We start from the raw sequence: 15,391 nt of genomic DNA, 5'->3' as shown, positions 1-15,391 counted from the left end.
TCCTCTCAGCAAACTGGACGCGTTTATTTACGATGCGGCCGTACTGAACTACATGGCTGGCAGGGATGAAGGCTGCAAGCTGGTGACCATCGGAAGTGGCTACATCTTTGCTACGACGGGTTACGGCATTGCTTTACAGAAGGGCTCCCCCTGGAAACGCCAAGTGGACCTGGCCATCCTGGCCATCATCGGGGACGGTGAGTATCTTTATTCTTTATACATGTCAAAAATATGTGTTATGGAGACAAGACATTGTCCTTACTAAAGATAAAAACCTAATAAGCAATAAAAAATGACCAGAGACCCTAATGTGAGGTTCTGGGTGACGTTATGAGTGAGGATCCATGTTAGGTTCCGATAAGATCCTGAGTGAGTTCCTAAATTAAGTCCTGAGTGATCTAAGTGGCTCTGAGTGAGGTTCTAGATGATGCCCTGGCATAAGGTCCTGATGTGAGGTCTTGAGTGAGGTCCTTAGTGAGGTCCTATGTATGGTCCTGGGGTAAGGTTCTAAGTAAGATTCTTAGTGAGGTTCTGAGTGAGGTTCCAAATGAGGTCCTGAGTTAGGTCTTGATGTGAGGTCCTGATATGAGGTCCTGAGAGAAGTCCTGACATGTGGTCCTGATTTGAGGTACTGATATAAGGATGTGAGTGAGGTCCTGATGTGAGGCCTTGTGGGGTTCTGAATGAAGGATTACAGATACAAAATAAATAATCAAATAAATAAATGAGTAAACAAATGAATGAAGTAAAATAACAAACAAATAAATATATAAATGAAGTCACAACTTAATCACTACATGAATGAATAAAAAATTAATAAATTATTGAATAGTTGGATAAATAAATGTATAAATTACTGAACGTACAAATGAATTAAGTAATAAATAAATAAATAAATAAAATTGCCTCTCTATGGGCTTTCTCCTCGAGCTCAGCATATCTAGCTCATAAATATCCTTTGATGTAATTCTGTTTTTGTTTATTGATTATTTTTTTCACTGCATGGAAGTCAACAGAATGGCTGTTTTGGACGTTATATATTCTAATGTATTCCCCTTTTTCTTATCTGCGTCAACAAGCATCTGCGTCGGCTCACTAGCTTCAGCTTATATTATTAAAGTCATTCCTTTGAACTATTTTATTTCGAAAGCCGTAGCGCTCACACGTCATTCTTATGTAAGTCCTAAAAAACTGTAAAAAGATTCTTAGCATTTTTTTATTAAAAATTGGTGCTGTAATGCAGCTTCTTGTGCACAGATGTTTCTGCAAAATTCGCATGGTATCCGAACTAGTCAGCGTTTTTGAGCATATTAAAATAAAACGCATTCAATCGGGAAACGGTAATCGACTTTGCCGCATCTTTGGACAGTTCCTGAGCAACAGAAACCCTGATAAAGATGGAATAATCCATTTGGAAGACTTGCATAGGAGACTGCGGATGCTGGAGTGTGTCCTTTACTCATTCTCTGCACTGCAAAGTTTCTCGACAGGACAATATTCCTTCAGTGTAGCGATAGCAAGTGTGTAGGAGATAGGAGTGGCAGGATGACTGATTGCCTTCTGTGTGTGTGTCTGTGCAGGTGAAATGGAGGAGCTGGAGGCCCAGTGGCTGACCGGAATCTGCCACAATGAAAAGAACGAGGTCATGAGCAGTCAGCTGGATATAGACAACATGGCCGGGGTATTTTACATGCTGGCTACGGCGATGGGTCTTAGCCTAATCACCTTTGTTTGGGAGCATCTGTTCTACTGGAGGCTTCGCTACTGCTTCACCGGCGTGTGTTCAGGAACGCCTGGCCTGCTCTTCACCATCAGCAGGGTAAATTCTAAACCCCTGTCCTTTGTGCTACATAGTGATGTATATCACACATAGCTTATTCAGGGATAGTCCATAAAAGTGTTTATTTTTTTATTTCCATCACAGTGCACAAATTGCTTGAGGATGGTTTCTAGAAAGCGTCCTGCTGCTTGTCTTGGTTTTCCTGTGTCTATATAAATTGCCACTGTCACTGTGAAGAACTCTTTGGGTGGTGAAAGAATCAATTTTCCAAAAGTCTGAATTAGTTTTTTCCACTTCACTGTTTGTAGCTAAAATGGGACAATCAATATGGCTGTGTATGACAGTAGGTAAACAAGCTAAAGCTTAAGGATGTGCATTGCATCATTCTTCAGACCCAACTCGGATACACTGCTTGCTTCGCTGATGTGGTTTCAGTCTGAGTGAAAAATTAACCCAGGACAAATGTTCAGTTGGAAGTACAAAGTTATTCATCACTCCCAGCTAGAAATGGAAGATTATAGCCCATTCAGGGTGTGCAGTGAGATCTCTGTTTTGGTAGAACCTCCTTGACTAGATTTGTCTTGAAATGCAAATGTTTGGCACAGTTGCACATTTGTGAAAGTTCTAAAATGTCATTTACAAAGTTGCTTTATTCTTGTAAAATTCATTATTTGCATATACCAGCGAGGTTAGGAGCTGGGGTCAGAGCACAAATGTAGCCAAGATACACCACCCCTGAAGCACTAAGAGGTTAAAAGCCTTTCTCAGGGGTCCCAAGACTGGCAGCTTGACGATAAAGGGGCTTGAACTCCCCTCGATTTTCCGAACAGTATTTATATGGTGACTGTAAAGTTAACATCATCAGGATTTTCTCTTCTCTCTTTTCTCTTATTCCGTCTTGTTTATATGTTTGGGAGGCATTTGTAGCTTAAATGTAGGTTGTTTTTCCTAAACTCCAGACAGTCGTAATTGTTCAATTGTTTGCACGTTCTGTTCTCTCCTACTTTTCTCAGGGTATCTGGAGTTGCATTCACGGTGTCCACATTGACATGAAGAAGAAGTCGCCTGACTTAGATTTCAGCCCTCAGGCCAACATGCTGAAGCTTATCAAGTCAGCCAAGCAGATGACAAACATGACCAACCTGAGCGGTTCGAGGGTTAATTCGCCCAAACGCAGCGGCGAGTTCATGCATTCGGCCGGCCCTATGATCATGGATCTGATGTCGGAGAAAGGAAACTTTGTCTACACCGATAACCGAAGCTATGCTCAAAAAGATATCTATACCGACTCCAGTGAAATCCAGAGTTACCTGGCTAACCGGCACAAAGACCACCTGAACAACTACATCTTCCAGGGCCAACACCCACTTACGCTGAATGAGTCCAACCCCAACACCGTAGAGGTGGCTATGAGTGCAGATGCAGCTCAAACTGCTGCCAAACCCAGGGCTCTTTGGAAAAAGTCTGTGGATACGTTACGGCAAAGCCAGACACCTGACATGCTCGTTCCAGACCCCCGGCTGTCAATGAAGAGTCAGCGCTACCTGCCAGAGGAGGCAGCCCACTCTGATATCTCTGAGTGCTCAAGCAGAGCCGCCTCTTACAAGGATCCTGAGAACAACAAGCACCTGAAGCCCAAGGACAGCTTAAAAAAAAGATCGATGACGTCAAAATACCCTAGGGATTGCAGCGAAGTAGAGCTGTCCTACTTAAAAAATAAGCAGGGCGGAACAGGACGAGAAAAAATCTACACCATAGACTCTGACCGGGAGCTGAGTCTGCACTCGGAACCCATGCATTACCGAGAAAACAGAGGCCTTGCGGCCGACGATTTGGATTTCCCCGAAATGTATTCCGACCATAATGACAACTATCGAAAGTGTGACCAGCCCATCATCCATTTGAACAGCAGCCCCCTTCATCATACTGATGTGGACCTCCTGCCAGACAATGTCTTCAACAAGCATTACAGCTTGAAGGACAAGAACCTCAGTCCACAAGAGAGCAACGATCGCTACAAACAGACACACTGTCGGAGTTGCCTGTCAAAAGTACCCAACTACGCGACAGGACCGTACGGGCCCATGCGCTCACCTTACAACCGCTGCGAGGCTTGCATACACATGTGCAACTTGTATGACATTAGCGAGGATCAAATGTTGCAGGAGGCCATGATCAATCCCAGCATTCAGCAAGCAGACGACTTGTTCAGCAATTACTGGCCCCAGACGGATGGGCCTCACGTGCAGAAGAGGAACAAGCTACGGCTCAGTCGTCAGCACTCTGTCGACAACATCATGCTGGAGAAACCCAAAGAGGTTGACCTCAACAGGCCGGCACGTAGCGTCAGCCTCAAAGAGAAGGACCGCCTCCTAGAGGACGGCTCGTTTGCGAACCTGTTCAGCAAGTCCGACAAACTGTTTGGCAGCAGGTCCATGCTCTTTAACCACAACCTGGAGGAGAGCAAGCGCAGCAAGTCGCTTTACCCCGATCATACGACGGACAACCCCTTCATGCAGGCAATACGTGATGACACGCGCCTGGTCCATGGCAGGAGCTCGTCTGACATTTACAAACAATTTGCTCCTATCAAAGCCAGGAATGAAAACAATCTGAGGTCGTCTGTCAAGTCCACCGCTTCATACTGTTCCAGAGATGGTCGAATACCCAATGACTTGTATATTTCAGAGCATGCGATGCCTTATGTAGCCAACAAGACGAGTGCATACTCAGCTCCTCGGGTCCTCAGTTCTTCTCAGTTTAGCAATAGACGAGTGTATAAGAAAATACCTAGCCTTGAGTCAGATGTTTAATGCTCTGTTGTTGTATAATTTAAAAAATAATGATTCACTTAGGGCGCCATAGTGGGCCACATGTTTAAAAGGAAAAAAAACTGCTAAGTACTCAAGTACTCAGCTATTACTTTTTTCATATATCAGTAGTCATCCTTCTGAATAGCGCTTGCCAAAGGTTTTCAGCATTTGTTATTTACCCTGTAGGAAAGCAAACATTTCCTGGGCAAGCTATGAAAGCCCAGTTTGTCAGGTTCCATGCTGGGGAAACTGGGTCCAGGGTTGGCTGTCCTACAGTCAACTTAGAGGCGTGTGTATTATTTAAAAAAAAGGCATTTACCAAGACAGATGGACCACTTTTGAAGCAGGCAAGATTGTAGCCTAGCCATGGCGCTTTAGAAATTGTTTACTGAATAAAACTTTAGGCAAGCAAGGAGTGTCTGAACAACAGGAAGCGTAACATTGTGTTGCTTTTATTATCTATTACTATAGAGTTGGGATTCTCGGCATTCTAATCCCTATTTAGTCCTTTAGAATTTTAGCTTATGTGGTAGCACAATAATCATTAGTTACCCTGATGTCCCTGCTTTTTAAACTTCTCAATTACTGGCAGGAAGATTCTTTTGCACGTATTAACTTCTTGATTTATGTATTGATTTCATTTTATTAGTAAATACAACTCATTGCCGTTGACACGAAATAATGTTGATGACAGATTTAAGCTGGTTGTGCCGGCGCAATAAAAGCTTGACCTGTACCAAGTAAGTCCGTTTGACCGTTTGACCCATTCCCCCACCCCCCTTTCCCTCCCCCTCCCCCCCTTCAATAACAGGGTATTGACGTTTGTTTTTTTTGGGTTGTCTGTAGACTGAACATTTGAACTTGTGCAATGCATTACATTGAGTACTTGAGTGCACTGTGAAATCAGAGCATTACTGAATGACTGTTGTTTACTTTTTGCTGTGTGGCTGCAATGTGTCTTACCATCAGGTCAGTTCAAAATAGCTCTGAAACTTTAGATACATTTAAAGCTGAATGCTGGCTACCACCAAGTTACCTGTTTGTTAGTTATTAAATTAAAAATATTGAATACTCAGGCAATGTTAGGAGTTCTGTGAATGGAAAAGTTTCCATGCTATAGTCCATCATGCATAAGAATTCAAAACATCAACCAGAAATTTCTAGAAAAGTTCCCTTTAGAGTTCTGAAAAAAGAAGGTATTTCTGGCTTGGGCCATTGACCTGAAATCAAGCTGAAGCACCTTCCTGGCTGGTGTTAGGATATTCTGATTGTCTCAAAATGATGTCTTCAGAAATGAACCTCTTTATCCAGAGGTCTAGATTGGGCTATTCCGATTGAATTACTAATAAACTGGCAACTTGGTGCACGCTTGAAGATGGCCGAACGAATGGTTAAAACCTCTTAAGAAATAAAAAAATGCATTCTATGTGATCTTTTTGATAAGTATGTCATCCTAGCTGTTTAAAGGAGTTCACTGGGAAAAGACTGTATGGTAGGATTCGACCCAGAACCTGTAGACGTGTTAGATTGACACACTGCTTCAGAAGGACAGCCCCTTTTTTTTTTTAAATAACCTTTCAGGATTCTATAGCTAACCTTTTTCTCTCAGAGCCTACATGATTTCCGAATTCACCGAATTCAACTTTATATCCAAATAAATCTCGTAGCTCAGGATGATTTTGTGTTGTGGACTGTCATCGATCCTAGAAGTTTGCTGGTTTCTCTGCTGTAACTGGCGTTCAAAAGCCTCAGTGATGCTTCCTTCCTGACATGGATTCGGAAAACCAGAACCGCTCTAGGCTTCCCGAAGGTTCATTTCAGGCAAATTTTTGGGAAGCGCAAAAGGAATAATACATAACTAGGAAATGTGTATGGCGCAAGTTACTGCTCTGACGCCTTCATTGATTATTTTCAATCAGAAGTGTTTAATTCATTTTAAATACCCAGAGCAAGTTGCCAATGATTGCAATTTCTATCTGTTTCTGCGCATGAGCAAAACGTAAGGCGCTTCGAACTTTTTTATGCGTATTAGTGTGGACATGGCCTAAATATTTCCCTTTTAGCCATGAGACTACTTACATTGAATTTTGAATAAGCACTTTCTACCTGCCAATTTTATGTTACTAGTCAAAAAAAACAGCGCCCAATCAGAATTGAGAATTCAGCCTCACTATGGGGCAAAAGAAGCATTAATGAGACCTCATGCTGGAAAAACCAGCAAATGGATTAAAAAGCGATGCCTGCCGGCTTCCTCGCTCCAGAGCCCATAAGCACACGTACGCGTTGTGTTGCGTTTAGCGAATCGTTCTTTATCCTGCGCTTGTTTACTCGTCCAAGGTCTCTCAGCGCCGTCCCTACAATGCGAACCGCGATTCGACACGAGCGAGCCGAGAGACGTTTCTGCTCCTCCAGCCATGTCGAGAATGCTGCTCACGACTCTTATATGCCAATAATCAAAGACGCAAGTTGTTTATTTGTCCGCTTTTGTTTGTGTTCTGAGGACGATGTTCCATTACGAGTCTAGCATTTAAGGAGAGAAGTTTTATGCTGCAATGGGCTAGTTTTCATATCAATCATTGTCTCCCGAAACAATCCCTCCCTTTTTTCTCTCTTTGTCTCTCTCTCTCTCTCTCTCTCTGTCTCACCGGTGAGAATGAACCCAGTATTTTCGGAGCTCCTCTTAGGTTCAAAGAACCTTTAGTATGTATCATGAACATGTTTATCTGATTAAGTGCTGCTTGACGAAGCTAATGTGTAAGTAATATGCACATGTAAAATATCAAGGTCTTGAAATCATGTATGACATTCGTAGATTTTTTAAAAAGAACAAATATTTTGTTTTTTGTTTTGTTTTGTTTTGTTTTTGTAATGTCACACTCGTAATAACCCCGCTCCTCAAGGGGAGCGTCGATGTATTTTTATTAACTGACAAATATTAGAGGCATGCAACCCGACTGTAATGCTTTATACGCTTAAGTTATGATCTCAACATCCACTTCTTTGTAACAGGGTGAAAATATGACCTGCTGTACGGTAACAAAAAAAAAGAAAAAACAAAACAACATGATCATTTTCACTGCGACGCTGCTGTTGCTGCTGCTGCTGCTGTTACTGGAGGAGAAAAAAAAATCCAGTTGTTTTGTTATTCTGTGAATCGCAGCTGCATTTTTTTCACCTACGTCCCTGCTGTGAGGTGAACAGGCTCGCTTTATTCCTTACCATCACCAGCTATTTCACTCCGGCTGGAAAGACGTAAAAAAAAAAAAAGGAAATCTTATTTCTGAGGCGACTGACCTGCCCTACTAAACACGCCATACCCCCCACCCCCACCCCAAACAACACCACCCTCTGACCCACCGCGACAAACCGCCCCGAAATATACAATCTTTTTTTCTGTTTATTGTATTGTCTGAATATATTTAATAATGTTTTAAACCATTTATTAATTTGAAATATTATTTTGTTTAGACCTGTTGCTGCTGCTAAATACTAAAGTAGCTTAAATTTTTTGTATTTGTTTGCTTAATTTTTTTTGGCTGTATATTTTGGTTTTCTTTTCATTTTTTTTTTTCTATGATTTGTTCTTTCTATCCTTTTTTTTCTTTCTTTCTTTCTTTCTTTCTTTCTTTCTTTCTTTCTTTCTTTTTTGCTTATTTACAAAAGGTAAACTTGTTTGTTTGTGGTTAGTTCAATTTTTTCTTTTATACCATGTTCCTTTCTTTCTTTCTTTCTTTCTTTCTTTCTTTCTTTCTTTCTTTCTTTCTTTCTTTCTTTCTTTCTTTCTTTCTTTCTTTCTTTGCTGGTGATGTGTTGATGTGACGACGTGTCTTATAGATTTAGCAGAGACTCTTCCACAAACGACTCAAAACCAAAATGCTTTTGTTTTACATTTTCTTTTTTTTTGTTTTCAGTTCATTGTGTGTGAAAAAAATGTGTGTGTGGGTGAACATGAGAACGAGCTTTTGGGACGTTTTCAGATCGGTCGCGTCTGATACGAGGAAACGTGCAGGTCATGGTTTATTCGCAGCTGCAGGAAGAAGAAAACAGTGAAGGATTTGATCGGATGTGATTTCAGGTTTAGGATGAATTGCCATCAGTAATGCAATTTATGCATTTATGCAGAAACTTAAGTACAGTATTTCTTATTCAATTTTCATAGTGCAGATGTGAATCTTAAGTAGCTCAGATCATTATTTCAATAAGGAAGTGCTAAAGAGCTAGCTTAGGCTAAGTAGTCAAGTCGCTAAGAGACAAAATGAGTACTTTCTCAGTTTTATAACGGAATGTGGAGAAAGGAGTCATCGTTTTGTTTGTTGTTGAGCATTTGTTCTTATTTTCACACAAAGATTCAGGTTTAGATTTACATTTATTTCCTCTGTGGCCGTGTTTTGTGTTTGAGAGTCTTTTCAGCGTCTCATCGCTCGCTAATAGCGTCATTCTCCATCCAAACAAATGTTTGTTTGATGCTGATGGAGTCAATCTATTAAAGCCAGGTTTATCTCCCAGGCAAAAAAAAAAGCATCAAGGTTATAAGTCTACAATATTCTCACAATAATGAACAGTTTCTACTCCACAGCCTTTATATCAAAAATTAAATTGTTTAAATTTTTTTAGTTTGAATATGGATTGCATTCATAAGGCTTCATAACCCTTATATATTCACTTTATGGCACTTTACATAAACCATTTATACCAATGATAAAGTTATTCCAGTTCAAACTCCTAGTTACAGTAAGGCCTCTGTGGCTTTTGTCACTTCTGAAGATTAGTTTGAAGCACACCCAATCAGCAGACATAAGGTTGTTATGAAACTTGTATTCCAGTCTCATGGTATTGGCATATTTAAGTATTCATAAAGATTCTTAAACCAGCTATTACACTGTCATATAATTGCCATATACCTTCATTAAGATACCTGACTCATTACAGTGCTATAGAATTGGCATATGTATTCATAAAGGTGCATAACTCTGTCATTATAATAACTTTTTGGAATAAGCCTTTATAATTCTTTATGTAGGTTTATGTCGCTTGTCTTTGTAACTTGGTGTTATGTAAATGTAGGTATTTGACACCTCTTGGAATGATCCTATATAAAGGTATATGTAGGGTGATTACAGGTGACTTGTAAAGGTTAAATGCAGCTTGTTGGAATAAATGTTTATGAAGGTTTATGTCACTTGTCTTATAGAACTTATGTAGGTGCTGTGCAACCCTGTATAGGTGATGGCACTTGGAATAACCTCTCTTTTAATGCTTATTGACTGTTTGAGGTTATGTAGGTTTATAAAGCACTATCCTACAGTAAAGTCTGGCCAGAATGTTTTACATTATCAATGGATTTGTAGGATTAGTTCACTTGTGGTGATTGGATTATGTAGGGGTTATGGGTATCAAGAAGGCCATAGATATTAAAACGAGCCTTTATAAATGTTCATGGAAAAGGTTATGTAGGTGTTATGGATTTAGGTAGGTGTCAGATGTTGGAATAAATGTTTATAAATGTTTATGTAGGTGTTATGGAGTCAGGTAGGTGGCACTTGTTGAAATAAGCCTTTATAAATGTTTATGTAGGTTTATGTCATGTGTCCTAGTTGGCTTATGTAGGTGTATCAATATGTAGTTGATGCCTGTCAGAATAAACCTTATAAATGTTTATGTTGGTTTATATCAAATGTCATAAAGGGTTTATGTAGGTCCTATGAAGCCCTAGGAACACTATCCACGGAGTAAAGTCTCATTAGAAAAATAAAGTCTTACATTCGGAAAGAATTTGGAGTCTGTTTTTTAATCTCTGAACGATCTGTACAGTTCCGTGTTTTTTTTCACGGCGAGCTGATTTCAGAGACGCGACTTTCGGAGTAAAGAAAAGAAGCGAAACCTTCACGCACGACTGTGTTCACTTAGCCGTAATTAAGCCTTACATTATCGTGATCCAATACAGACACAAATGTAATTTAAATGGAAATGAAGACGCCTGATGATCAGCGGAAGGTTATTGTCTCGGGTTCTGCTCTCAGCTCGAGTTCCCCTCGTCGCTCGCTGAAGTGTCCATCGAGCTTCGCGTTCGTCTCGTGTCAGACGCTGGAGGATTGTCGAGTGGGATCAGGTTCCAAAGTGAGCAGTGACTGATGCAGGCAATGTTTTCTGGTTTAACAATTTTGTTTTGAACAACTTTGTGTAGATTGGACCAGTGAGAAGCGTAGTGAGAGAAGTGTGTAAGAGGACAGGGTGATAGAGGAAGAGTCTCGGGCAGTAGACATATTTGTATGATATTTATTGTGCCAATAAAGCAATCTTTTAATCTTGAATCTTAAGAGAAATGGAGAAAAAAGGACAGATTAAGGGTGAACTGTGAGACAGTGAGAGAGGGGAGAGGTACAGATAAAGAGAGGAGATAAGAGAGGGACAAAGAGAAAGAGAAAAAGAGAGGGACAGGTAGGGTAGAGGGACAGATTGGGGGTGGATAAAGGGACAGGGAGAGGGGGGAAATATATAGAGAGGGACAGATAATGAAATAGGGAGAGAGATAGAGGGACAGGTAGAGTGGGAGAAAAAAAAAGCTCGATAGGAACAAATAGTGAAAGAGGTAGAGCGTGGTAGAGGTAAATAACTTTATTCACCTCTACCACGCTCTACCTCTTTCTCTATTAACTTTATTCACCTGTGCCGAGCTCTACCTCTTTCTCTATTTGTCCCTATCTTTCTTCCTTTCCCTATCTGTCCCCTTCTCTGTCCCTCGCTCTATCTGCTCTTTTTTTTTCTCCCTCTTTCTCCCTATTTTGTTATCTGTCCCTCTCGAAATATTTCCCCCCCTAGTCACATAGAGTCACATAGAGAGAGGGGAGAAAGAGGGACAGATAGGAAGGAGAAGAGCGGAAACAGAGAAAGGAACAGATATAGAGTGGGACAGAGAGAGAGAGAGAGAGAGAGAAGATGAGTAGAGGGATGAGGAGTGTGCCTCAGTTTGTATGTAATAGTTTGTTTATCAGACGTGCTTCTGATCCATTGTCCCTCCTTTGCTTTTTGTTGTTTTTAGGTAATTAAATTAAAAAAGCATCCTGACATTGTGTTCGCACTACAACGTTCTGCTTTTGGGGAAACTGCATGAGAAAGTACTAATTGCGTGGGATTGGGGGAAACATATTCTGCTTTCACTGAACTCAAATGTTTCCTCTGGGTTGTGATATAAACAGTAGTCTAGACAGCTGTATTGTTTTCTGTTCGATGATTCATTTTGTATGCGAACGATCTTGTTCAAGGGGCGTGTCTTCGGGTGTCGCGTGTAAATATGTTGCTGACGGCGGGAAAAATGCGTCCGGGTTCTACAAGATGTAAAAAAATAAATAAAAAAATATGTACATAAGTTTCATTTTCTAATAAAGGCGCTTTCTGCCACTTTATACGAACCCTCGCTGTGTGACTGGATGATTCTCAAGGACAACACAAGCAAGCTGTATGTGCAGAGGCAGGCGTGGGGCAGACGTGGGGCAGACGTGGGGCAGATGATGATTGACAGCTCAGGTGAGTTTAAAGACTATTTGGAAAATTCTGTACTCACAAAGGATTTAGCTTTAGAATGCTGACAAATTTATTGCTATATAATTCTCTCGAAATGCTCTCAAATGAGGTTCTTTCCTTAATGGAATATGCACATTTTGGGGGCGGAGTCAATGCAAAATAATTTCCAGTTTATTGAATGTAACATGAGTCAGTTTCGCTGTAAAAGAAATAAGATAAAGAAATGTAAATGAAAAATGAAGCATCTATAGGAGAAGTACAGAAATTAATTAATAAATTTTCATTTTTTTTAATTATTTTTGAACATTGTCTATTGTTTAAATGCATAAAGTTTCAAATGATAAATTATTCTATATGCACAATTTAATATATTAATTTTAATTAATATTTTAATATAAAATATCGATTTTTTTATTTGTCTATTTACTGCATATATATTATAATAAAAGTTTATTATTAAATACATGTTTAATTGTATTGTATTTTTATTATGTTAATGATTTAGATATTGAATACAGATTTTTTTTTGTTGTTTTTTTTGTAATTACTTTCTTTCTCAACTTTATCATGTATCTACACACATGTGCTTTTATTAATTATTAATTTTGGAATTCTCAAATGTACTTTCCTAAAATTATCTCACCCAAAATCAGTAGTGATATAATGTGTTCTCTCTCTCTCTCTCTCTCTCTCTCTCTCTCTCTCTCTCTCTCTTCCTCTTTTTTTCTCTCTGTCTCTCTGCATTACTGAAGGTTATTATCCACTAGGTGTTTATATCCCTGAATCACACTGCAGTTACATTACAGTTCATTATTTCATCATCAAATTCAACATCTTCTCACACTATTATCATCATCTTTACATCAACATCATCCTCTTCTTCTTTACATCATCATCATCATCATCATCATCCCCACCTTTTTCTTTTTATTATCATTATTTATCTTCATCATCAGCAGCAGTAACAGTAACAAATCTTCACAAAAATGTAAAAAAAAAAAACAACCTTCCACTTTCAAAATAAAATAAAAAAACGCGATGAAAAAACATCTTTGTGTGTATATTTGACAAATTATAATAAGGCATACAACGTGTGTGTGTGTGTGTGTGTGTGTGTGTGTGTGTGTGTGTGTGTGTGTGTGTGTGTGTGTGATTTTTTTTCATGTGTTCCTCGACACAAGTTTTTTTGGTTCAAGATTATGGATCATCTCGGAGTGTTTTGGAAATGATTCACTGCAAAATAACTTTTTTGGGGGTTTCTAGGGCAGAGACTGAAATGTGAGACACACACACACACACACACACACACACACACACACACACACACTCTCTGTTTGCCCTCAAACACGTGCATGTGTATTTATTTGTGTGTGTATGTGTGAGTCTGTGTGTATCTATGTTTGTGTAAATGTGTGTGCATATGTATGTGTGGGGAGTGTTTGAAGAGTGCAGGCAGTGTGTGGGCATTGTGTGTGTGTGTGTGTGTGTGTGTGTGTGTGTGAGGAGACTTTACACTGATGGAAGGAGTCTCCAATGTCAGTGCTTTGTAATGCTCAGAGGTAAATCTGAGTACAGAACTACATCTTCCATCAGCCTCTACATCACATGTCCTAGTCACATGTCCAAGTAACATGTTCTAGTCACATGTCCTAGTCACATGTTCCCAGCTGCTGTAGAAGAGTATAATGCGCATGCTGTGTGAGAGAGAAATCTGCAGTGTGAAAACTATCGCATGCTGACTATCTTTAGATAAATAACCTCAAATGGTTCTTTTAATGTTCCTCAGGATTCATTGTTGTTTCTCAGTATTTTATTGCACACTTCACATACTCGTGTGAGGAAGCCTCAATGCATGAAATGGCCAAAACATGCGTCGCATTATTCCTCTCGCATGCTAACTTCACCCCCCCCAACCCCCCACCCTGCTGCAACATTATTCAGCCCCAAAACTGCTACTGCTGCAGTAAAGCCTCTGATCAATTTGCTTTCTCTCTCCTCCTGCACCTCTCTCTATCCCTCAGCAAGCGCTCAGAATGCTAATGCTAGCTGACCGCACTGCACTTCAACTGAGGCACAACAAACTTTCCTTCACTTTCTACAGCTTTTTTTCCTCCAAACTTTTCTCTCCTTCAAGTGTGAAATAAAGTCCATGGACCTCCTGAGGACGGGTTTATTCCCACCACACAATATCAGATCAATATTTTAATTATTTATCGCTGCCTTGGTCTTTATTTATTCCAGGAATTTACCACAGACAAAAAAATTATAATCCAGGTTTGCAAATAAACACCTTTGTATAAACAATATTGGCGAAAAGTATTGAGACACCTGACTTTCCCACCCATATGAGATTCTTCTCCAAACAGTTGTATTGGACGTCTTTGGATGCAGCATGAATGTTTTTTTACTTCACTTGAACTAGGAAACCCAAACCTGTTCCAGCATGACAGTCCCCTGTTTACAAAGCCAGCTTCATGAAGATCTGCTTGACATGGTCTGGAGTGGAGGTTCAACTGTTATAGAGCTCTATAACACTACTGAACACCCCCGGGATGAATGTGAATGCTGACTGCACCCCAGACCTCTTCACCTCACTTACATCAGTACCCGACTTTACTAACGCCCTTGTAGCTGAATGAATCTCACACAAAATCTAGTGGAACATCTTTCCAGAAGTATGGAGCTTATTATAACAGCAAATGGGAACTAAATGTGAAACGGGATGTTCAGAAAGAAGCACATACCAATCTTATGCTCAGGTGTAGACAAACTTTTGGCTGAACACATGTACAGTGTAAAAGTTTTAGGAAGGTGTAAATAAATTGCTGTAAACTAAGAATCCTTTCAAAACACTATTAGATCTTCATTGCACACTTGTGCACACTTTTTGAAAGAACCTGGCAGGTAGGTTGTTCCAAAGTAAGCACAGCTCTTCTGTGGATTTTGGTTCCCAATATCCTTTCGTCTTTTCATGTAAGATTTGAGTATATTGAGAGAAGTTCTCTGTGGGGGCCAATATTTTTACTTCCAGGGCTCTTTAGTTCTCTATTAGCTTTTAATGACATTGACTGTATGTTTAAAGTCATTGTTCTTCTGCAGAATAGGTTTGGGGTCAATCAGACGCCTCCCTGATGGTACTGCATGATGGAGAAGTATTTGCCTGGATTTTTTAGCATTAATCAGAATTTCACTCTGCGACAGTTTACAGCTTTTAAATTAAGACTTTACACAAACGTACACAGATTTTATTGAGTTCTCGTTTAGGATTTTAAAGAAT

General features: G+C 39.8%; 1 protein-coding gene across 1 annotated transcript in view; it reads left to right on the top strand.

Annotated features, from left to right (window-relative positions):
• grin2aa (glutamate receptor, ionotropic, N-methyl D-aspartate 2A, a) overlaps positions 1 to 6,019 on the top strand; it is a 104,885-nt gene extending 98,866 nt beyond the window's left edge. The window contains 3 exon segments of the mRNA XM_046866752.1: positions 10 to 197; positions 1,581 to 1,819; positions 2,794 to 6,019. Coding sequence (XP_046722708.1) covers positions 10 to 197; positions 1,581 to 1,819; positions 2,794 to 4,593 — 2,227 coding nt within the window. The 3' untranslated portion in view covers positions 4,594 to 6,019.
• Positions 6,020 to 15,391: the final 9,372 nt, after the last annotated feature.

Source organism: Silurus meridionalis, chromosome 14, assembly GCF_014805685.1.
Source record: "Silurus meridionalis isolate SWU-2019-XX chromosome 14, ASM1480568v1, whole genome shotgun sequence".
Classification (NCBI taxonomy): Eukaryota; Metazoa; Chordata; class Actinopteri; order Siluriformes; family Siluridae; genus Silurus; species Silurus meridionalis.
Note: the sequence above shows the minus strand (reverse complement) of the source record. Positions and strands in the feature narration are given on the sequence as shown.